The sequence below is a fragment of the Carlito syrichta genome, unplaced genomic scaffold, assembly GCF_000164805.1.
Source record: "Carlito syrichta isolate Samal-C Ts95f unplaced genomic scaffold, Tarsius_syrichta-2.0.1 Scaffold316474, whole genome shotgun sequence".
Lineage (NCBI taxonomy): Eukaryota > Metazoa > Chordata > Mammalia > Primates > Tarsiidae > Carlito > Carlito syrichta.
The window spans coordinates 275677-298027 of record NW_007260570.1 but is presented as its reverse complement, the minus strand read 5'-3'; the positions used below and the strand labels follow the sequence as shown (position 1 = coordinate 298027).

General features: G+C 45.5%; 1 protein-coding gene and 1 pseudogene across 1 annotated transcript; both read right to left on the bottom strand.

Moving 5' to 3' along the window:
• Positions 1–1546: 1546 nt before the first annotated feature.
• Positions 1547–21361, bottom strand: LOC103277069 (tripartite motif-containing protein 26). The gene is made up of 11 exons (XM_008074503.2): positions 21268–21361; positions 19653–19656; positions 17409–17510; positions 16624–16626; positions 15679–16159; positions 15444–15539; positions 11732–11962; positions 7054–7076; positions 6456–6571; positions 6198–6230; positions 1547–3675 (listed from the first exon to the last, which is right to left on the bottom strand). The coding sequence occupies exons 5-11, from the start codon at positions 16114–16116 to the stop codon at positions 2993–2995; spliced, it is 1620 nt and encodes a 539-aa protein (XP_008072694.1). The 5' UTR covers positions 16117–16159; positions 16624–16626; positions 17409–17510; positions 19653–19656; positions 21268–21361; the 3' UTR covers positions 1547–2992.
• LOC103277077 lies at positions 3917–5460 on the bottom strand (annotated as a pseudogene).
• Positions 21362–22351: the final 990 nt, after the last annotated feature.

Here is a 22351-nt window from a genome sequence, read left to right as displayed (position 1 = left end):
AGTGGGATAAAGTTATTTCCAGATGTTCAAGATTTAAAAAATTCTACTTCCATGCACCATTTCTTCGGAAACTACTGGATGATGTTTCACCAAAATGAAGTAAATTGAGAAGAAGGAAAACATAGGATAAAGAAATAGAAGCAATCCAGGAAGGTGGTGAAGGAAGAAACAGGTACTGTGCACAAATAAGCAGCTATTCCAGATTCAAGGTCAGGAGGCTCCAGAAGACATGTAGCAAGACAAAACTGGTAAGAACACCTGATAACTGAACATCTGGTGACTTCTGACAGATGGTGATGAGTGTGGGGTTCAATTAGTAATAAGGACATAGGAAGTGAATCAAAAGGGGAAAAAGTCAATTACTAATTCCAGGGAATTCTGAAAATTGTGCAGGAATGAAAAGTAATCATGGCCACATGCATGGCCTAAGTGTAAACAGCCTTTGCAGATTATTTATAATAACTTATAATAATAAAGACTGAACACTTATTTAAACAGCTAAGTATCAACGCGATGGGGACAGGTAGAGAGCATCTGTGTGGTGAGACAGAGAGCAGAGAGACTGTAAATCTTCCTTCTCCACAGTGGGAAATCAGAGGACAATGCCCCAAACTCAAGTTATTTGGGAAAAAATGAAGGTAAAAACCAAAACATCTGCTAAAAAAGATGAATGGGTCTTTGGGGAGAGGATTGGAGAAGGGAGATTTTTTCCAGTAAGTGTTGTAGAAATAATAGACTACATGTGCAGTATAATTCTTTAAAAACTAAATATGTAGATAAAAAAATTAAAAGGGGAAACTTAAACAAGTCTACAAATGAGAGTACAGGGAAGAAATATGCTGTCACTAGTGTAATCTTAGAGATTGTTTTGTATAATTCTCTTTTCCAGCTTGTGTATGTGCATTGGGGTCTCACTCTGTTGTCCAGGCTGGAGTGCAGTGGTGTGATCATGACTCATCGCAGCCTCAAACTCTTGAGCTTAAGCAATTCTCCCATCTTGAATTCCCAAAGTTCCAGGATTACAGGTTGAGCCACCACATCTGGCCCTCTGTTTTCCATCTTTAAGATGGAAAAGGGAGAGGGCAGATTTTAAGAATAAGGAAGGGCAAGAAATGGTTAAACAGTTGAATGTCTTAGAAGGCAAGATTGAATCTCTGTAGATATTTCCTTTGGAATGCTGCCTATTTGAGAAAGGTTTTGGGTATGCCCTTCTCAAGGACAGTCATCACATGCTCCAAGATGTTGGACCTCAGCTCAGAGGTGCCACTGCAGCAGAGGAACAAGGTGAGGCCAGGTGATGGTTGGTCTGTGTCACATGGGAGTCTCCTTTTGGAAGACTTCCAGAAATGACAGCATGTATGCAAACAGAGGACAGAAAGCAAAGTCATAGAGTTCTAGATACTGAAGGAATACCCTGGGCTACTGCTGTCAATAGAATTTCTTTGTAGGCAGTCTGAGAAGGTATAAATAGCTTTTACAGAGACATCATAATGAGCATACCGTCTGGTGACATGAGTTATAATAAAAATATATGTATCTGCAGGCCGCTCATTCAACAAGTCTTTATTGAGCACCTACTCTGTGCCCAGCACTGCACTAGGTGCCACGGAGAATACAAGAGATACGATATCCGCCCTCCAGGAGCTTACAAAACTAGAAGCAGAAATAAGATGTACATGTGACTCAGGCAGCATGTGACACAAAGTGGGCAACTCCAAGACAACGTGGTAACTAAGAGACCACCGAGACCTAGAGTGGCAGGAGCAATATCTTAGCGCAGGGGGAAGGAGTTAAATCCTGGTTTAAGACGGGGGCTGGCAGAGCACTTGGAATAGTAAAAACAAGATTGGATCAATTTGACTGAGCAGGGAGCTTGTGTTAAACTCTGGGTGCTAGGAAGGTCTGGAGAGAGGCTGAGACATAGGCTGGGTAAATGGACAGTGAGGAGACACTTGATGCCTTCTCCTGACATAAAGACCTGTTGGGTTTGTGGCCTCCTGCTGCATTCCTTTCCTCTCCCCACACTGCCCTGTCTTCCCATCTCCAATTCCTCCTAGGAAAGTAGAACCTGGATGCTGAGTAGAGCCAAGGACTGAAGCTTAATACTTTCCTGGGGAACCTGGTCCAAACTTCTGAGGCAGGGAAGGTAATACTCCAATAGATAATTGCCCTAGCGTTTTTAGACGTGCTGTACAAGAGCGGGGTGTTCTGAATTCTTTTAAAAACTCCCCTCACAAGGGCCAATCCAGAGATAATTTATTGATCACTGACCACAACTAGTACCCCAAAACCACATGTATCTAGATCCTTCCCCCCAAAACCAGCTGGCTCTAGGGAGTCCACCCTCTCCTTGGCTATGGAAGCCTCCTGTGCTCATCCCTGGTTTTAGAAAAGCATGGATTCTCCTCTGGACCCCATGAAATGATTTCCATTGGCACGCCAGGACTCAGATGGCCTGGAAAGCCTCCATAGATATTCACTGTTTAAGTATTTTCACATATGCTTAACTCTGAGTTGGGGTGGGGGTAGGTCTGTCTAAAATGTCAGAGAAGGTGGACAGCAGAGTGGATTTGGGCAAGAGGGAACCCACAGGGCTTGGGGACAGCAATATGGTGCAATAGACTGATCTTTCTCAGATCTTGCCATACTGGGCAATAAAATGCTGCCTTGGGCCCTTATTCATCAAAGAGAGTGCAGAGCTGTAGCCAAGGCAGTTGTCAAAAAGGAAAGGAGCCCTCCTGGACTTCAGGGTCAGAAATTCCCATAGGAAACCAGCAGGAGAGAGCAGAAGAGCCCAATTAGGGCAGTAGACCAAGAGCACTGAGATCTCAGAGGGCCACAACATTGGGGAGGTGGCTGGCCATGGATATGGGGTCCCTCCATTCCCCTGCTCCAGGTACTCAGATGAGGCAGCCTTTCTCCCTGTCAGAGTCCTGGAATTCCAAAGAAGTGAAGCCTCCGTGGTTGTGGAACTAGGGGGAGGTGTTAGGGATCAGGGTCTCAGCAGAAGGCGCGTTCCTGGCCACTTGAGCCACAGGAAGGGGACTAGGCGCCGGGTGAAGGTGGCAGTGAAGGTATAGATGAGTTCCTGCGACTCTGCATTGGTGAAAGTCACAGTGCCCCCTTCATAGTCCAGGGCGATGCCCAGTCTCCGGGGTCGCAGTGCTGGGAAGAGCTCAGCCTCAGGGCTGGTGTTGGCCCAGATGCCCGAGGAGGAGAGGCGCAGTGCCCACACCCCATCCTCTGGTCGCAGAGAGAGGTCTCCCTTCCTCTTCACAGAGTCTCTGGCCACCCCCACCATGCAGCTTTCCAGAACTTCTTCCTCTTCCTCCTCCTCTTCTTCCTCTTCATCACCCAACGAATCCTCATCCTCGTCTGTTTCCCAGTCGTCATATCCATCCCCATAGCCGGCCTCCTCTTCCTCCTCCTCCTCTTCCCCTTCTTCCTCCTCATCCCCCTCCTCTTCATCCTCAGACCAGCCCTCCCTCTCCACCTCCACTTCCCAGTAGACCTTGCCCCAAGTGAAGCCTTTGCTGCCCAGCACCCCCGGCTCACAGTCAAACTGCTGGGGGTGCAGGTAGGCACTCTTGTATAGGCTGGTGTAGGTCACGCACTTCCAGTCCTCTGACAGCTGCAGGTACCCGCTGGCCGACTGTGGGTCCAGGGTGACGCTCACTGTGGAGACAAGGGAAGAAGTAACAGCATCACTGGTTTTTTTCAAGTTATAGGGTATACAGTTTATTTTGGCAGATAGTGTTAAAAAAAATTAAAGTTGCATACATTAATAACATAACTCAACATCCTTAATTTGGTATAAGGGTGGCACATTTTCTTGCTTTCCTGTGTTCTGCTAAATCACCATACCTAAACTGCTTTATAAAACAGATATGTTGAAATTCAACTTTACTGTTTTTGCTTACATTGATTCCAAACAAAACTTTTAATAAGTTTCTTCTATCTCTGGGTCCATCTCATCAATAGTGTCCAAGCATGGATCACTAGCTCCTGACAAATCTGTTCATTTTCTTCATAATCTGGAAAAAAGTCCTCTTTAACTTTTGATCTTCTTCTTAGTAATTTGGATCAGCTGCAGTGACAGGAACACCATTGGATGCACAAAATCGTTGGTTTGTTCTTAAAGTAGTTAGGATTATTTTCAGGTGTAGTTTCTCATATGCTGAAGGTTTCATGGACTCCATGCCAGTTAGTTGAGCAGAGTTCTATAAGCTTCAAGAGCATCTGTTTTACATCTCTGCTGCAGTTTGCATTTAGGACATTTTTAATTCTCTGAATAATTTCTTTCCTATTTTCTTCCAGGTATCTTCTATAACTGATCCTGTCAACTTCAGTCATTTTTCAGTATAAATTAAGTTGTCATCCATAGGATTAGAAAAGAGGGCATGCAGCAACTCCTGAAGAACATGCGCTCTTGTTAACTTTAACTTGTCCATTTGTTCCCGTGATCTCCAGATTAAGATAAAGCTCTCCCAGAGAGTACAAATGTGTGAAGTCATTTTTAAGTGATTTTATCCCCGTTTGCAGCTTGAACTCTAACTTCATATTCAATCTGACATCTTCAAAGTACACATTGGCAGAAGGTGCCATTCTGTGGGCCAGCTGTCAGAAGATGGGACAGGTAATTATACAGGTGAGCCTCTATGTAGGAAAAATTTAGGATACACATGGCCTGTTGATGGTGAGTTCTTTTTTTTTTTTTGAGTTGGAGTCTCACTTTGTCGTCCAGACTAGAGTGCAGTGGCCGCTCCCAGCCACCGCAACCTCGACCTGCTGGGCTCCAGCGATCCTTCTGCCTCAGCCTTCTGAGTAACCAGAATTACAGGCGCACGCTACCACACCTGGCTGATTTTTTGATTTATTGTAGAGATGAGGTCTCGCTGCCCAGGCGGGTCTTGAACCCGCGGGCTCAGGCAATCCACTCACCTCAGCCTCCCAAAGGCACGGGATTACAGGCTGAGCCACCGAGCCCGGCTGATAGGTGAGTTCTACAAGTTCTTGCAAACCATCATCTGTTGTAACCCAGTCATTCAGGGTCTTTGCAAACTTTCAATTTCAGTTTCAAAACTGTCAGGCTGCTCTGTAAGATGATTCAAAAAACCCTGAACATAATCTGATAGAGTGGGATGATCCTCAAAATCATCTTTATAGGATTCTGTATAATTAGAAGAATAACCTAGGTAAAATTTGGGGGTATTCACAGACAGACTAAAAGAGCTACAATCACCTGGGGTTTAGTCATTGCTGACTCCAAGTTCTGCTGTGGGATTTTATCCTATGAACTAACTAGATGGAGTTCTCAGGGGCCTCAGGTCTGAGCAGGCCTGACCTCCTCAAATGTTCTCAGGAGAGCAAGTACAAGAGTGGCCCAGGAGGGGGCTACCAGTTTCCACAATTCAAGGGTGTTTTCACATCTTGGTCTATGGTGCCCTTAGTGGTATACATGTACAACCTACCCACAGGGCTGAAAGGGAGCACAATAGTAAAGCCTAAGGCAGAGATGGCCTCTGGCCTTAGATTGCCACTGCTGTTGGCCCTGAATATAAAGTCATGTGGCCAGGCAGATGAGAGGAAACTTGGCCACAGAGATAGGACCAGTGAAAAGACCTGAGAGGCTACAGTAACGAAATATGGGGCAGAGAAGGGTCAGATGAGCAAGTGTAGGTCTCTACTGCAGACTAAAGAGTAGACTGGTCAGAAAACACAAGGAGGGAGGGAGCTTCTGGTCTGTTGCTGGGAAATTCTTCCTGCTGCAAAACAGAAGAGGGGCTACCTGGGGCAGTCACGATTTCTGCAGGGAAAGTTTTCTTTCTCTTTTTTTTTTGAGTCAGAGTCTTACTCTGTCGCCCAGGCTAGAGTACAGTGGCATGCTCATGGACACTGCAGCCTCAACCTGCTGGGCTCAGACGATCCTTCCACATCAGTCTTCCAAGTAGCTGGAACTACAATCACGCATCAACCACGACTACAGGCATGCATCACCATGCCTGGCTAATTTTTTGATTTATTGTAGAGATGAGGTCTCACCAAGTTGCCCAGGCTGGTCTCAAACCCGTGGGTTCAGGCAATCCTCTCACCTTGGCCTTCCAAAATGCTAGGATTATAGGCATGAGCCACTGTGCCTGGCCAGGAAAGTTTCCTATACTTGATGTACATCTGGGAAAAACCCTTTGAACACTTACCTGTCTTATATTCCAAGTCTCTCAGCAGCTTCCCTGGGGAGAAAAAAGGATAGCAGTGACCCTCAAGCCCAGCAACCGATGGGCCCATTTCTTACTTGGGTGTTATTAATTTCCTGACAGGGCTCTATCCCCAAGACAACAACCAGGAGACCCTCAGGAGAGTGAGTCTAGAGAATACGGTAGAAAGGAGTCAGGCACCCTCCCTCTAAGTGCTAGTCCTGCTCTGACTCCCACTCTAGTGCTCTCTCCAATCCTTACCTTGGAATTCCCTCAGGCCTCGCTGCAGAGAAAGAACTTTATCTGAGAATTCTCCAGTTTTCTTTTTAACTACCCGAGTGATGGGTTTCCCGATCCAGAACTTCTTCCGTGGATACCTAAGATGACAAACATAAAAACTTTTTACTTAGCTCTTCTTACTTTTCTTCATACTTATCTCTCAATCTTCAAGACCATTAAAAAGGGAACAGAAAGGTATGATTATTCCCACACAAGTGACAGAAAAACAGGGGTCCAATGACACCAGTGAAACCAGGACTTAAAACTATCAACAGACTCCACATCCAGAGTGCTTTGTCTACTAAGCCATATTTCTACCCTCGCCACTCTGTCCCACCTCAAATAAGGACCATGGGCCAAAGAGTTGGGGTTACACAGAGAACTTGCTCAGGTGGAAAGCAAGTCTCCAGTTCTCAAGGATGTGTTTCTGTTTCTCCGAAGGGCATCAGGATGAACCATGGGATGCAGGTACCTCTAGCACCATTTTGTTTTCCATTAATTCAAATGGACCTGGTTAGGAGAAGGGGAAGGAAAATAGCCACAAGGGAATGAGGTACACAGTGGAGAGGAAACTCTTTACCTGTTTAGGAACTCTCTGGTGTCCTAGAAGAGAAGAAAGCACAAGCATCAATGTGAATCAAGTACGATTTCAACTGATATGTACCCAACACTGTATTAGAAGCGGGACACATCAGTGAACAAAACATGGTCTCTTCCTTAAGGAGCCGACATTCGGGGGGGGGTGGGCACTGGATAAAGCAACAAGAAAACAAACAAATTAATCACAGTGACATAAGCCACCAGGGGTGGGAGATGACAGGGCCAACCTCTCTGGGAGACACTTGAGCAGAAAATTGAAGGATGAGAACCCTGGCCAGGTAAAGAGGGTTAAGATGGTGAAATGAGAAGGGGCATGGTGAAAGAGGCAAGGGCCATATCATGTAGGGCTGAGTATATGTGGTAAGGAGTTTGAGTTTTGTTCCATGTACAGTGGAAAGTCACCAAAGGATTTCAAGGCGGGGAATGATATGCATGATCTGCTTTATATGTGGCTGAGACTGAGTAAGATCCTCCATTCTTCCCTTCTTGCTTTTAATAAAGACCCCCTAGAGTTATAGCTGGTCAGATGGCCACCTAGGAAACTACATTTCCCAGATCTTCTGCAACCAGGTCTGGTCATGTGAGTAAGTTCCAGCCAATGGTATATGAAAGAAACCGATGACTACAATTTCTGGGTCTTGCCCTTTAAAAAAGAAAATTGCTTTCTACTTTCTCTTCTTCCTCTGGCCAAGTTTTGGACATGGTAATGGTGAACTCAGCTCTGACACACAGTTGAGGACAACATCCTTAGAAATCAGTGAACCAATTACAAGGAAGCCACCATGACAGCTCTAGAGACCCCCCACCTCTGAAATGTTACTGAGACAGATATTAAACTTCTGTTTTGTTTGAGTCACTCTCCAGCAGCTAGCCCAAATGTTAAGTGACCAATCATTTTGGTTGCCCAGTAGAGAATGAATTCAGGGAGGCAACACAAACATGGGGAGGTTGGTCTAGAGGCTGTTCCTGTGAATCAGGGAAGAGATAAAGATGGCCTGAACTAGGGTGGGAGCAGTGGAAACAGAAACGAGAAGCAGCATTATTTCAAGTCTGTTTTTGGAGAAAGACTCAACTGGATATATCAGTCAAGGAAAATCAAGGAGAGGCCATAGCATGGGCAGGAGGGAGAGCAGTGGTGCTGACTGGAAAAACAAGTGGTCTGGAATTCTGGCAGAAGGTGCTATTCTGTAGACCAACTGTCAGATGATGGGACAGGTGATAACACAGGCAAGCTCCCACGTAGGAGAAATTTGAGATAGACACGGCCTGTTGAAAGGCGAGTAAGAAGGGGGCTCTAAGATGCTGCTTAGATTCCCTCGAGGCAAAAGCTTCCATAATACATCGTATTAACTGATTTTTGCCTTTTTCCCACTCATTCCACAAATATTTATTAAGTGCTTCCTACATACCATGTACTGATCTAGAAGCGACCAGAATTATAGAAAAGGAAAAAAAGCGAGAGAAAGACACAAAACTCCTCTATGTGTGTGAAGCCACATTCCAGCAGGAGAAGCAGGCAACAAATGATCAATGTAACAAATACATCATATTATGTTTTTTTTTTTTTTTTTTTTTTTTGAGTTGGAGTCTCACTCTGTCGTCCAGACTGGAGTGCAGTGGCCGCTCCCGGCCACTGCAGCCTCGACTTGCTGGGCTCCGGTGATCCTGCCGCCTCAGCCTTCCAAGTAGCTGGAACTACAGGCACGCACGCTACCACGCCCGGCTGATTTTTTGATTTATTGTAGAGATGAGGTCTCATCTGCCCAGGTGGGTCTCGAACCCGCGGGCTCAGGCAATCCACTCACCTCAGCCTCCCAAAGGCGCGGGATTACAGGCTGAGCCACCGAGCCCGGCTACATCATATTATGTAAGTGATAAGTGCTATGGACAAAAGAGAGCAAAATAAAGGGGGACGGAGGCAGAGGCAAGCCAGGGACAGGCCTCTTAGAGAAGATGAGATTTGGGAAACAAATGGAATCACCAAATTGTGGCTGCTGATGACAGCTTCAGAAAGTTCGGAAAGAACTACAAGTTTTGCTCCAGAGAAGGCAAGACAAGTCAGAGTTACGTCCTGTCCCCCACTATGAAGCAACTGCCCAGAGACTTGTGAGTTTCTAGCAAATCCCTCTAACATGCCCCTCAAAACAAGTAAGTCCAAGGCAGTTGAAGATGGGGTGACAAAACAGGCAGTGAGTGCTAACAATTCTGCTGAGAAAGGTGACATAAAAGAGCAAATGAATGGAGCAGTAGCTGGGGCAGGGACTAGGGATTCAACTGGGTGTATTTCCTGACATGGGAGTTGCTAGCACAGTAGAAAGGAAGGGAATCATACAGGAAAAAGAGGGGTCCTCTGAGGGTTAAATGTTGTAAACAGGCCGTGCTTGGTGGCTCATGCCTATAATCCTAGCACTTTGGGAGGCTGAGGTGAGAGGATTGCCTGAGCTCGTGGGTTCGAGACCAGCCTGGGCAACTTGGGGAGACCTCATCTCTACAATACATCAAAAAATTAGCCAGGCATGGTGGTACATGCCTGTAGTTCCAGCTACTTGAAAGGCTGAGGCAGAAGGATCGCCTGAGCCCAGCAGGTCGAGGCTGCGGTGCCCCTGAGCATGCTACTGCCCTCCAGCCTGGGCAACAGAGTGAGACTCCAACTCAAAATAAATAAATAAATGTCGTAAATAGTCCAGAGAGAATGGAGTCCTGAGCACCAGGCAGGCCTAGTCCAGTCAAGAAAAGGGGCAAGAAAGCAGGTGAGTCCCCATGTACAGCCACACACGGGCCTCTGGAGGGAAGCAATCTGCCCAAGGTTGCGGGAGGACTGTTCACACCCACTACTCCCGGGGCTGTTGTGAAACAATCAGAGCAGATCAGGGAGGCTGGGGCAGTGAATCATGGCATCTCCAACATAGGGTATGCCTAGCCATTAATAAAGAGCATCACAGGAATAGAAAGGGCAAAGTGCAGGCCTGCCAGTTGATCCTGCAGGGCTAACCTGAGGAGGATGCAGCATCTCTCTGGGTCTCTATCACCCCAGTCCCCTTAACCTTCCTGGGCACCCAGTCCAGGTCTTTCTTTCCTTTTCTATCACTTTTATCAAAAGGTCTCTTCTGTTTTATACACTTTATCCTGCTTATCCCTCTCACTTGTATTTCTTTATCAGACTTTTGAACCGATTTGGGTCTTTTTCTTACTATCCTTTGGCAGCCAAATAATCGCTGGGAAAATATTAATGATAACTAAGAAATTAGCTGCCCAGTTCTCTTGCAGCAAAAACAAACTCAAACAAACACACAGACAAAAGCCACCAGTATCATTCTTCTGTACATGGCTGGTTATACAGTTTTCCCAGCACCATTTATTAAAGAGACTGTCCTTTCCCAGTGTATGTTCTTGGTTTCTTTGTTGAAACTCAGTTGGCTATAAATATGTGGATTTATTTCTGTGTTCTCTATTCTGTTCCATTGGTCTATATGTCTGTTTTTATACCAATACCATAGCACACATATTGGGGAACTTGTCTTGTCATCTCTCCCCTCCTGGCTATTGATTTGCCCTGCTGCCCTAGGAACCCACTGTCCTAGAGATCCTGAGTTGCTCTTCTGCTGACAGACAAAAACAAACAGTGCAAGCCGGGGGAGAACATCAGAAAGCCCTTTCTCTTCTAGACTGTGAGGGTGGGAAAATTGAGTCACCCACACCTCCAAAGTCTCCTGAGCCCTTTTCAGGGCAGTGTGATTTTCTGAGACGATCCAGGAGGAAGGATACATGGTATTATTTCAGCTTCACAGCCTGTTCTCCAGCCCCAAACTCTCCCTTTCTCAGCATTAAGGCCCCCTCCTCCAACACCCTAAGACACTCACTCTCTATCTGGGTCTCTGTAATTCCAGAGAAAACCACACTATCTCTGTCTCCCTTCCCCAGTTGCCCATCTCCTCTGGGTCTTTGAGAAGAGTCACCAGTCACCCCTCCTTCAGCTCCCTGCAACCAAGACACAATTAAAAGCTTCCCCTGAACAAATGTCTGCCAGTGACTTGTTAGATGGGCCCCATAATGGCAGTGATAAGTATAGTAATGATATATAACCTCCCTTCTACTTCTACTGAAATTTCTAAACTTTTTTTTTTTTTTTGTAGAAAATTTACTTTTTGGGCCAGGTGTGGTGGCTCACACCTGTAATCCCAACACTTTGGGAGGCGGAGGCGAGTGGATTGCCTGCAGGTTCGAGACCAGCCTGGGCAACTTGGTGAGACCTTGTCTCTACAACAAATTAAAAAATTAGCTGGGTGTGGTGGTGCGCACCTATAGTTCCAGCTACTTGGAAGGCTGAGGCAGAAGTATCACCTGAGCCCAGCAGGTTGAGGCTCGGTGGCCATGGGTATGCCACTGTATCTCAGCCTGTGTGAGAGTGAGACTCTGACTTAAAAAAACAACAAAAAAAGATAATTTACCTTTTGAAATGAGACCATGCAGTTATCTCATTTTATGCTCATGTAATCCATGGATGAAGTAGAGATAGTAAGGATTGTCATCCCCATGTTTCAGATGAGGAAATTGAGGCCCCAAGAGGAAGTGACTCTCTGAAGGCCCCACAAGGGAATGGCAGGGCTGAGACTCACCGCGCTGGTCTCCTGGCTCCTTGCCCTGAGAGGGTCTCTCACCTGCATGAGCTCTGCAGCCGGCTGATGTGCCTTGCCCTCGAGCTCAGAGATGAACAGTGCCAGCCGGGCGAGCTCCCCGACGCCTCGAGTGTTGAACTTCTCCCTGCCCTCTGTGAGCTCCTGCTCCAACTTTGCTAGCTGATCCAGCAGGTGCTGCTCCCGCTCCCTCAGGAACTGATGGCCCTCCTCAAACTTAGCCACGATGTACTGCCTCTGGTCCTGGAGCTTCTTCTGCAGAGGGTAGGAAGGGGGGAAAGGCTGACATTTCCACCTTGAGGTGGAAGACACAGTGTTGGAGGGACACCAGGCTGGCTCTTTCTCATTGTTACCCCACTCATGAATTCTACAGCATCTGGAGTGGGAGAAACTATAGATGGCTCCTGGTCCACCCTTCTCAAAGATGACACAAGTAGTGAATTGGTTCAGTTCACTCAGTCACTGCATGATCAGAACCCTGACTTTGCCTGACTGGTCAGTCATGGTCTGTTCTAGGTAAACCAGTATGTTCTGGGGCCCTTGGAGGAACTTACTGCGGGGGCCAGCCCCACAAGGGTCGTGGGAAGTGTTGAAGGAGAGACGGATAGGCGAACGACGATCATATACTTGTTTTTTGAACTTGTTTTTTGAACAGATGACAATTTAATGCTAGTTAATACAGAGCTTTTATACCATTTTTGAAGGGGCAAGACAAAGAAAATTCTTTCATATTCATATCTTTTAAAAGTTACCAGTTAGTGGTCTTAGTAGTGAACAAACTAAGATTTTTATAGGTCTTAGTAGTAAACAAACCAAGATTTCCATAGCTCTCCAGACAACGTCTTATTTATAAAGCCAATAATGATATTTTCAGTCTAATGTCCCAAATTACAAATGTTTCAAGAAAGTTTTTTTAAGTGTATATTTTTTTATGTGTCAGGAATATTTTTATTTTAGGCTCTTATATTCTTTAGAGTCTTGTGATCGCCTCCCTTGTCCAGATGTTCTTGTTACTTTTCTCTTATCTTGTAGTGTTTGTTTTTAAAGAGAACTCAAAAGAAGCTTTTAGTAATGTTTTTTAGGCCCCTCAAGGTTACTTTCTGTTTTAGCTGATCTGTCATAAAAGTGTCTGATTATTATATTCTGAGTTCAGTGAAAACCTACTCTATAAATGTTAACTTAGAGTTTAACTATAGAATTAAGTAGAAACCTTAATATTAATCTTTATCCTAAGTTAGTGAAAACAGTGTTATAAATCACCTACAAACTCCTAGATAAGTGTTAAAATAATAAACTATTATAAACTTGTGTTTTTAAAAATTTTTATGTTTAAACACTAAACTGTATAATCCTAAATCAAATAAGGAGTGGATATACTTATATCATTTATTATTTAAGTAATATCTAGTAACTTATAACCAAGTGAAAGAAAGTATTTTTGATGTGTTTCAGAGTTTAACCCTTGTATATGTTAGAAAAGGCCAAGTGGCATAGTGGGAAAAATGGAAAAATAAACCATGATATTTTTAGGTTAGCTGTGATTCTTCGCATAAACATGTCATCTTCTTCTTCCATGACTGTACAGAATTTTTTTAGCTGTACCAACAGCAAAGACGGAAGACAGAAGGGCCTCAGCTGCCCGGACTCGCTTTGCGGCCGGGGGTCCTCAGCGCACCTGGACTTTGTCATCAGGCGGGCCTCCAAGGCTGGCTCCCAACAACTTACTGTGGGTCTTACTCATGAGCCCACTTCCCCAACACACAGTCCCTCCTGGACAAGTCTCCATATATAGCCTCTTCCAGGAAGTCTTGCTTGAATAATATCATCTAAGCCTGATCAAGCCTCTCTTCAGCACCCTACCATTAGATCTAAAATATCTCAATACACCTCCATCCCTGCCACGTAGGACTGTATACTGTATTCTGTTTCCTCAGCTAAACTGTGGAACATCTGTGTTCAGGGACCATGTCCTTTCCTGCCTCCAAATTGCCTGCCCAGGCTAGGGCCCTGCTGGAGTCCTCAGTGCTCCTGTTGACTGGTGTTGGGCTGGAGGCATCCAGGCACACTGAGGGCCTGGAGGGATCCCTGGACTTGGACCATATCTTACTTTACTCTCTCCCACTCTCTGGGCCTAATTACTCACTGTTGGGCCTAGCCCTAGCATCCCTCCACTGACCACTTCCCCAACACACACTCCCATAAAATTGGAACCATCTTATTAGTTTTTTTCCCTCCTGATTCCATCTCTAATCAAGCAAACACTGTGCTGCCTGTTTTCTAACTATAGTAGTCTCTTAGTACCAGTAGGCGATTGGACCCCCCGCCCCCAAGGATACCAAAATCTGATGTTCAAGTCCCTTATATAAAATGGCATAGTACTAGTATATATAACCTACATACACCCTCCTATATACTTTAAATCACTTCTAGATTATTTTTAATACCTAATACAATGTAAATACTATGTAAGTAGTTGCTATACTGTATTGTTTAGGGAATAACGACAAGAAAAAAGTTTGTATATGTTCAGTAGAGATGCTCTTTCCTTTTTCTGAATATTTCAGATCCATGGCTGGTTGAATACCTGGATGTGGAACCCCTGGATACAGAGGGTTGACTGTACTGGCAACCACAACCCCAGGCCCGGCCCTCACTAGACACAGCACTGTCACAGCAGGTTAGCCCTGCCTTACTCGCAGTTCTTACCCTGGAGCCAGCTCCCTGCTTCTAAGCCCTCTGGCTCCTCTCCACTCTCAGGCAATCATGTTTTTCTCCCCCTCTCTGAAAGGAGAATGAGGCTGGACACAGTGGCTCACACCTATAAACACAGCACTGTGGGAGGCAGAGGTGAGAGGACTACTTGAGCCCAGGGGTTAGGGACCAACCTGGGCAACTTGGCAAGACCATGTCTCTACAATAAATCAAAAAAAGCTAGCCACGCATGGTGGCACACACCTGTAGTTCCAGCTACCTGGAAAGCTGAGAAAGAAGGATCACCTGAGCCCAGCAGGTTGAGGCTTTGGTGGCCATGAGAGTGCCATGGCACTCTAGCCTGGGCAACAGAGTGAGACTCCAATTGAAAAACAAAACAAAACAAACAAACACCGGGCACGGTAGCTCAAGCCTGTAATCTCAGCACTTTGGGAGACTGAGGTGAGAGGACTGCCTGAGCTCAGGGGTTCAAGACCAGCCTGGGCAACTTGGTGAGACCTCACCTCTACAATAAATCAAGAAAAGTTAGCTGGGCATGTTGGCACGCGCCTGTAGTTTCAGCTGCTACTAGGAAGGTTGAGGTGGAAGGATTGCTGACCCCAGCAGTCACTCCACTCTGGGCGACAGAGTGAGACTTTAACTTAAAAAAAAAAAAAAAAGAAAAGAAAGAAAGGAGAATGAATGAAATCAGGCCTCTTCAATCCCCTGGCAGAAGAGTAACAGCTGCTGGACACAGGTCCTACTGCTGAGATGACTTGTTAGATGGTCCTGTGATGGCATGTTTTTCTCCACCCAGAAAAGAGAAGAGATCCTGGCTAACATCCAGTGACCCACTCACCTCTCAGATAAGAAACAGACCCAAGGTCACAGATAGACAGAATGTAGGCTAAAATCCAGGTCTGCTGCTGCCAACCCGACACTCACCCTCCCTGTGAGTGGCTCCTTGAAACCTCTGAGCTGCCATCTACTCGCCAAGGTTCACACAGGCAAACTGCCACAGGGCTTCCTCTAACAGCCTCCTTACCAGTGCAGCCAGGATATCAGCTTCTCCCTTCGCCTGGAAGCCCTGTATTTTGTCTCTGTCTCTCCTGAGGGTACTCAGGTGGTTCAGGATTTTTTCCTGTGGAAAGACAAACAGTGGGGACAGGTGGATGCTCTGGAGTAGGAACAGGAGGGTGGCTCAGGCCTTGGCTCCAAAGGGCCACAGGTGGAGCATCCCAAGAATGCATCAGGGCACCCTCGGGGTGAGGATGGCTTACCCTGTGGGGCTGGGCGGCCTTCTCCATGAGGACGGCCGTGTGGGGTCTGTGCTCCCGGGACTCCCGGCACATCACGCACAGCAGCTTCCCATCATCCTCGCAGTAGTAATGCAGCTTCTCCCGGTGCCGCTCACACAACTTGGCATCCTGCTGCTCCCGGGCCACCTCTCCCGGCTGCCTGCTCTTGTCCACCTTCAGTCGCTCAATGTTTTCCACCAGGCTGGCCAGCTGCCATACAGGTCGAATGTTCTCCTTCTTGAAAGGCTTCTTGCAGAGTGGGCAGACAGGGCGGCCCCCTGAGATGGGGCGCACATCGGTGGTGCAGCTACGGCAGAAGACGTGGCCACAGTCAATGGTCACGGGGTCCCGCAGGTAATCGAGGCAGATGGAACAGGTCACCTCCTCCTCCAGGCTCCGTAGTGGGGCTGAAGTGGCCATGGCGCCCTGAGCTTCGAGGGTCTCCGTTCACTGGTGGGGCTTCCTTGGGGACCAGACATGGAGTCAACAGCAGGCACAGGAAAGGGGCAGAGGTGGCAGCCTTGCACAGGGCTGCCAGCTCCAGCACTCAGTCAAGCTCCAGACATCCCCAGCTCCTACAAAGCCCACATAATGTCAGAGTGAAAGGGACCTTACCAATCTAGTCCAACCCCCTCATTTCATAGATGAAGAAACAGAGGCCCAGAGAGAAGAGCTTGTAGAGTGAAGAACAGGGCTCTCACTAGCTCATCCCTTGCTGCTGGGAAAGCCTGAAGACCTTTTCTGCCCATCTGTTGGGAAATAGCTCTAATGCACTAAGTATAATAGAACAACTGATCACTATCTACTAGAAAACTTTTATAGTAAAAATATATAAATCTACAATGTCTACTATGGACATGCTACTCCCACAGTTATGTAGTAGACGAGATGGACAACCACCCACAGGGGTCCTGATAGAGTCAAGACTCCCTTTGTTTGCTCCTCTAGGTTTCAGTTTTCAAGAACTAAGAGCACTGCAGATTTTTATCAAGATTCAAAAAGCATCAGGAAGCATCAGGAATCTGAGGGTTGATGTCTCCCTTTGAGTGTCTCCCTGGGTGTTCTGCAGTTTGGCTTGATTTACTTCCCCCAGAAAGCTGGGCTCTATCTAAACTCAGCCTGCCAGAGGAGCAGTTTGGCCGCAAAGGGCTCATTCTTGCTTACAATTTCCCCATCTAACTGAGTTCTTGAGGGAAACAAGTATGAGAAGAATCCTCAGGTGGCAATGGCTGCTATGTATGTGCTGATGAGGACTTGACCCCTACAGGTAGCATGAAAGCTAAGCACAGAAAGAACTCTGCTCCTGTTTACTTTTGCAGGGGTGGCCCAGTTCCGGCTGAGGTTACAAGCCTCAACACATCTAACCCGACAGCAGCCTCCTGTCCCTGCTTTGTGTGACAACAGAGAAGACATTTAAGTACTGAGCCTCAGTTTACCCATCCATAAAGTAGCGAGAGTGATACTTCCCTCCAAGGGTTTCTAAGTAGGTCATGTGAAAGAATTAGTTGAAAAGTACTAAGCGAAAGCTTGATACACAGAAGAAAATATAGGAGAGAACTCAGGATCCTTGGTTCCCAAATCCTCTTGAGTGCTCAAATAACAAAGCAATTGTTGAAGTTGAAAGTGGCAGCAAGAGAGGAAGTGAGCACAACCAGCCACAGTGGCACATGTGCTGCAGAGTTAAACCAAACAAGGTCCCCACAGGGTGGGGCTAGAGGATTTGCTCTGCCTTAGGTCCATGGAAGACAACTAGAGCAGTCCTGGGAAGACAGCCAACAGGGCACAAAGGTAACAGCGAGGCTGGAATGAAGCAACTGGAATCAAAGGCAAATCAATAATAATAATGATCATGGGCAGTGAAAGTTCATCACAACAGAGTCCAGTGGCCTTTGTCAGTAGTGATATTAATGGTATGGAAATAAAATCCCCAATCTGTAAGACCCAAGAGAAAACAAAATAAGAATATAATGTCTACTCCTTGAGGATCTAATACAATAGTGTATGAAAAGTGCTTTACAAAGTGAAAGAATTATACAAATATAAGGAATTATTTTAGTGCTGATAATAAATTCCAATTGGAAGCACTAACAGACCTAGATATGTGTGACTTTAAGAGATGTAATAGGCTGGGCGCGGTGGCTCAAGCTGTAATTCCAATACTTTGGGAGACAGAGGTGAGAGAATTATCTGAGCCCAGGGGTTTGAGACCAGCCTAGGCAACTTGGCAAGACCTTGTCTCTACAATAAATATAAAAAATTAGCCGTGTGTTGTGGTGCACGCCTGTAGTTCCAGCTACTTGGAAGACTGAGATAGAAGGATAGCCTGAGCCCAGGACGTCAAGGATTTGGCGGCTGTGAGCATACCACTGCACTCTAGTCTGGATGACAGAGTGACACTCCAACTCAAAAAAAAAAAAAAAAAAAAGAAGATGTAATGAGGTGAAAAAAACACATGCAGGCAAAGCTCAAATGAAGGGATCAAGGAATTTGTCAAATGAAAGTAATATCAAGTTCCTTGAATGTTAGGAAGACTCGTAGAAATGCTAATTGCCTGGTGCAACTTTTTGGTTTTACTGTTGAGAAAATAAACCCAGCCCAGCACTCTTTCAGTTGTACTATATTGCAAGGGTTTGGAAAGAGGAAAAGGAAAGGTACTGCGTGGTTCCTGTGAGGTTGGAAGCCATTTATCATGTCACTTTGTTGAATGACCTGGAAGTTTGAATACTAAGGTTTGTTGTTGTTGAGAGACATCTGTTATCTTTGGGATTGGAAATTTATTTTGCAACTCACTGGAAGAATTTAAAAACCTATGAACAACTCAGCTACAGCTCTCCTTCCACACAAAATATGACAACATCATCACTTGGAACCAACATTAACCTAGGCTCCATTCTGGGTTTTGATGGTCTTTAAACTCCTGAAAAGCATAAAAATTATTGTATATGTACTAAGTAAATAAAAACTGTACAGGGATAACAGAAGAATATTAGCTAATAAGTAGAAGAGGGATAATAAAATTAGAAAATCATTGTGCAACTGCCATTATAATAACAAGGATCATCAACAGATGCTAAACCCAACAGGTAAAAAATCTTAGGGGACAGGACAGTCCCCTTAGTGCCAAAGTACCACCCATTTAATTATTTCCTATGGTACCTTGATGAAGGAGAGATCTAGTAGTCACCTTAACCAAGTGACCAAATCCAGCATCACCAACAGAGGGACGAAAGTGGCATTTGTTTCCCAGCATGGCACAACGTGAATTGCACAGCATCACCTACGAAGTTTTCATGCTAAAAATGTTGACCTGAATAAATCTAGACAAGACTTTATATCTAACTTCCAGTTTACAGAGAATGTGAGGGATAAAGAAACACTTTGCAGCATGTTACAACTAAAAAGGTGCTGATAGAGGAGCTACACCACACCACAAGGAAATAACAAGATAAATTCAGGTTATGTGAATTCAAAAAAGCTGCTTGGTCTTTTAAAAAGTCAGTGTCATAAAAAATTTTTAAAGATTGTTCTTGATTTTAAAAGACTAAAGCAAAATAATAACCAAAAGCAATGTGTGAATCTTGATTTGATCTGTTTGGGGGGGGCTATAAAAACAGTCTTGGGACTATCAGAGGAAATTTGAAAATAGACTGAGTACTGGATCATATTAAGAAATCATATATGATAAGGTTATATATGAGAATGTTTGTGTTTTCTTTCTTTCTTTTTTTTTTGAGTTAGAGTTTCACTCTGTCGCCCAGACTGGAGTGCAGTGGCACGCTCACAGCCACAGCAGCCTTGACCTGCTGGGCTTCGGCAATCTTTCCACCTCAGCCTTCCAAGTAGCCGGAACTACAGGCGTGCACTACCACACCCAGCTAATTTTCAATTTATTGTAGAGATGAGGTCTCATCAAGTTGCCCAGGCAGGTCTCGAACCTGTAGGCTCAGGCAATTCACCCGCCTCGGCCTCCCAAAGTGCTGGGATTACAGGCTGAGCCACCGACCCTGGCCGAATGTTTGTATTTTTAAGCAATTTGTGTTGCAGAATTTAGAGCTTCGTGACCACATCTTCAATTGAAATGGTTCAGCAAAAAAGTAAAAGTTGGAAGTTTCCTGGAGAGAAGGGCTAGTTTTTTGTCTTGTTTTTTCACCTTAAAATTTTTTATTTTAAAATTGTGGGGTACAATTCAGGGTTAGGTATACAAATATTCATTGTGCAGGTAAGGTACCCTTGTTGATGAGGTGTGCCCCCCTGTCCCCAGGCAGTTTTCCTACTCCTGGGAGGGTTATACTTTATCACATTCTCTTTTTTTTGAGTTGGAGTCTCACTTGGTTGCCCAGACTGGAAGTGCAGTGGCCACTCCCAGCCACTGCAGCCTTGCCTGCTGGGCTCCAGCGATCCTTCCGCCTCAGCCTTCCGAGTAGCCAGGCCTCAGCCTTCCGAGTAGGTGGAATTACAGGCATGCACTACCACACCCTGCTGATTTTTTTATTTATTGTAGAGATGAGGTCTCACTGCCCAGGCAGGTCTCGAACCCGCGGGCTCAGGCAATCCACTCACCTTAGCCTCCCAAAGGCACGGGATTACAGGCTGGGCCACCGAGCCCGGCTGTTTATCAGATTCTTAAAAGGGTCTGTAACCACCAAAAATGATTAAATCATTGGTATAGCGATCACAATGTGAAACACCTTGTAGGTCAATACACATTTATTGAACAAATAAATGGATTCAGAGGAACTAAGACAATGTTAATTGTACAGAAACATTTGTTTTTGAGAGTCTGCCACACTACACAAACAAGACACAGTACCGCCTCTACATCCAGTCACATTGCTTGGTTATACAGACTCTATCTTGAACATATTATAGCATGTATATTGAAAGATGGCTTACTGTGGACCTGCTGAATGCAAATAAATCCGGAGGTAAAAATCCGCGGGCAAACAATCCAAGTTCGAGTTTGGGCACTGGAACCCAATAACCAGGTGACAAACAACTTCTTGGCAATAGCATTTATTTAGGACTCACCATATCTGCCATTTATACATCTTATGATAGTTCATGCTCAGAATGCTCTTCTAAGGAAACTGAGGCTCACAGAGTTAAGCAACTTGCCTAAGAGCACATGGTTAGGAAGCAGAGTCTGGTGCCAAGGCCTCCACCCAATCCATTACACTCTCTTCCCTACCCAAGCACACTGTAAAATGGGGTCTAATACCAGCTCCTTTGTTAGGAAGCTCAGATGAGGTCATCTACATGGAAGGGCTTTGTAAACTAAGTAGTGCTGACAAAAGAAAAGGGGCATATATTCTGCTGATACTGACTGAAAGCTCCCTAGCCTCAGCTATGACAAACTTTTATACATGGGGTGAGCAATAAAGCATCCCAGTAGGACAGCAGTTTTCCTTTTTAGTGATAGAAGGAGGATCTCAAGATTTCAAAATTAGGAGAAATGAGGTTGAATGTGAGAGATATGAGCAGACCAGAATAACTGTTCCCTTTCCCCACACACAATTCTGCCAGATCCAATGCAAAATTCATCTCTCCCAAAGTTCTTCCTTGACTTACCACACTTTCCTATTTTGTCCTTTCTATCATTTATGCCTTCAGCATATTCTCTGTGATTCTCAACAGGTTTCCACAATAAGGGGTAAGATTGTTACCCTCTTCTCCATTCCTGGCTCTTGGGCAGAAACTTTACAAAGTCTAAGCCAGAAAAAAACCTTAGTGATGACAGTTCACCCCCACTTTCTTTATCCAGATAAGGACTCACCAGATGTCATACACCCCTGCTGAGGGTTGGGAGACAGTCTATTCAATAAACCAGAGGCTAGCTGAAATTCCACAGAACCATGAAGACGCTACAAAGGACAAGCCCTGCAATGTACCTTCACTGAAGGCAGAACTGGAGACACTCCTACTTTTCTCTAAGGGATTCTCCTTTACCCAAAATCCACACCTCCCCTACAAGTCTCTGGTCTCACAAATGCCTAATCTGCATATGTCAACAGACTGGCCAAGGTAACCATGTAATTTCAGGGTGTGATTGTGTACATGATTACTGGCTCCAAAAATAATCACAGTGAGTTGCAAAAACTAGCTGAAGAAAGCATTGCTGTCAACATCCACACCTCGTGGACACTTACACTTCACCTCTACCCCTGCCCTGGCCCAGTTAATTCCTAGGGAAAGGATCAGAACTCTAGCTCCTTGCTTCTTAAGGTCCATCAACTTCTGCCTCCTTAAGTATTAAACTCTCCTCCACATTCTGAGGCTTCTGCTGCCCCACATCTAGTACTTCTGATGCATCAGTGCCTGACTCCTGCAGCCTCTGGCTGCTAGATGTCACCTGAAGAGGTGTTTGAATCCCAGAGGTGGACCCTAGGGCTCAGAGAGGCCAGTGGAGGGGCTGGATGTGCACCCTGGCCTGCAGGCTACCAGTTCAGGGCTTCTCAAGCACATGCCTAGGCCTCCAAACAGGAGTCCCTTCCTGAAGTCCCACAGCACTTAACCTAGGACTCCATTTCCTGTGGGAACAGCATTTAAGGGCCCTTGGGACCCAGAGTAAGTACCATATTTTATTCTGAAATAAGCAAATTCTCCTAGAAGTAAACTTCCATGCAACACCTTTTTTTTTTTTGAGTTGGAGTCTCAC

What these genes read in the sequence shown, in the direction of transcription:
- LOC103277069 (XM_008074503.2), bottom strand. Translation starts at nt 16,116, where the DNA reads ATGGCCACTTCAGCCCCACTACGGAGCCTGGAGGAGGAGGTGACCTGT. An exon ending in CTGATATCCTGGCTGCACTG is followed by an intron (nt 11,963 to 15,443) that starts GTAAGGAGGCTG and finishes TACCCTCTGCAG; the next exon opens with AAGAAGCTCCAGGACCAGAG. An exon ending in ACCAGAGAGTTCCTAAACAG is followed by an intron (nt 6,572 to 7,053) that starts GTAAAGAGTTTC and finishes TTGTCATCTTAG; the next exon opens with GTATCCACGGAAGAAGTTCT.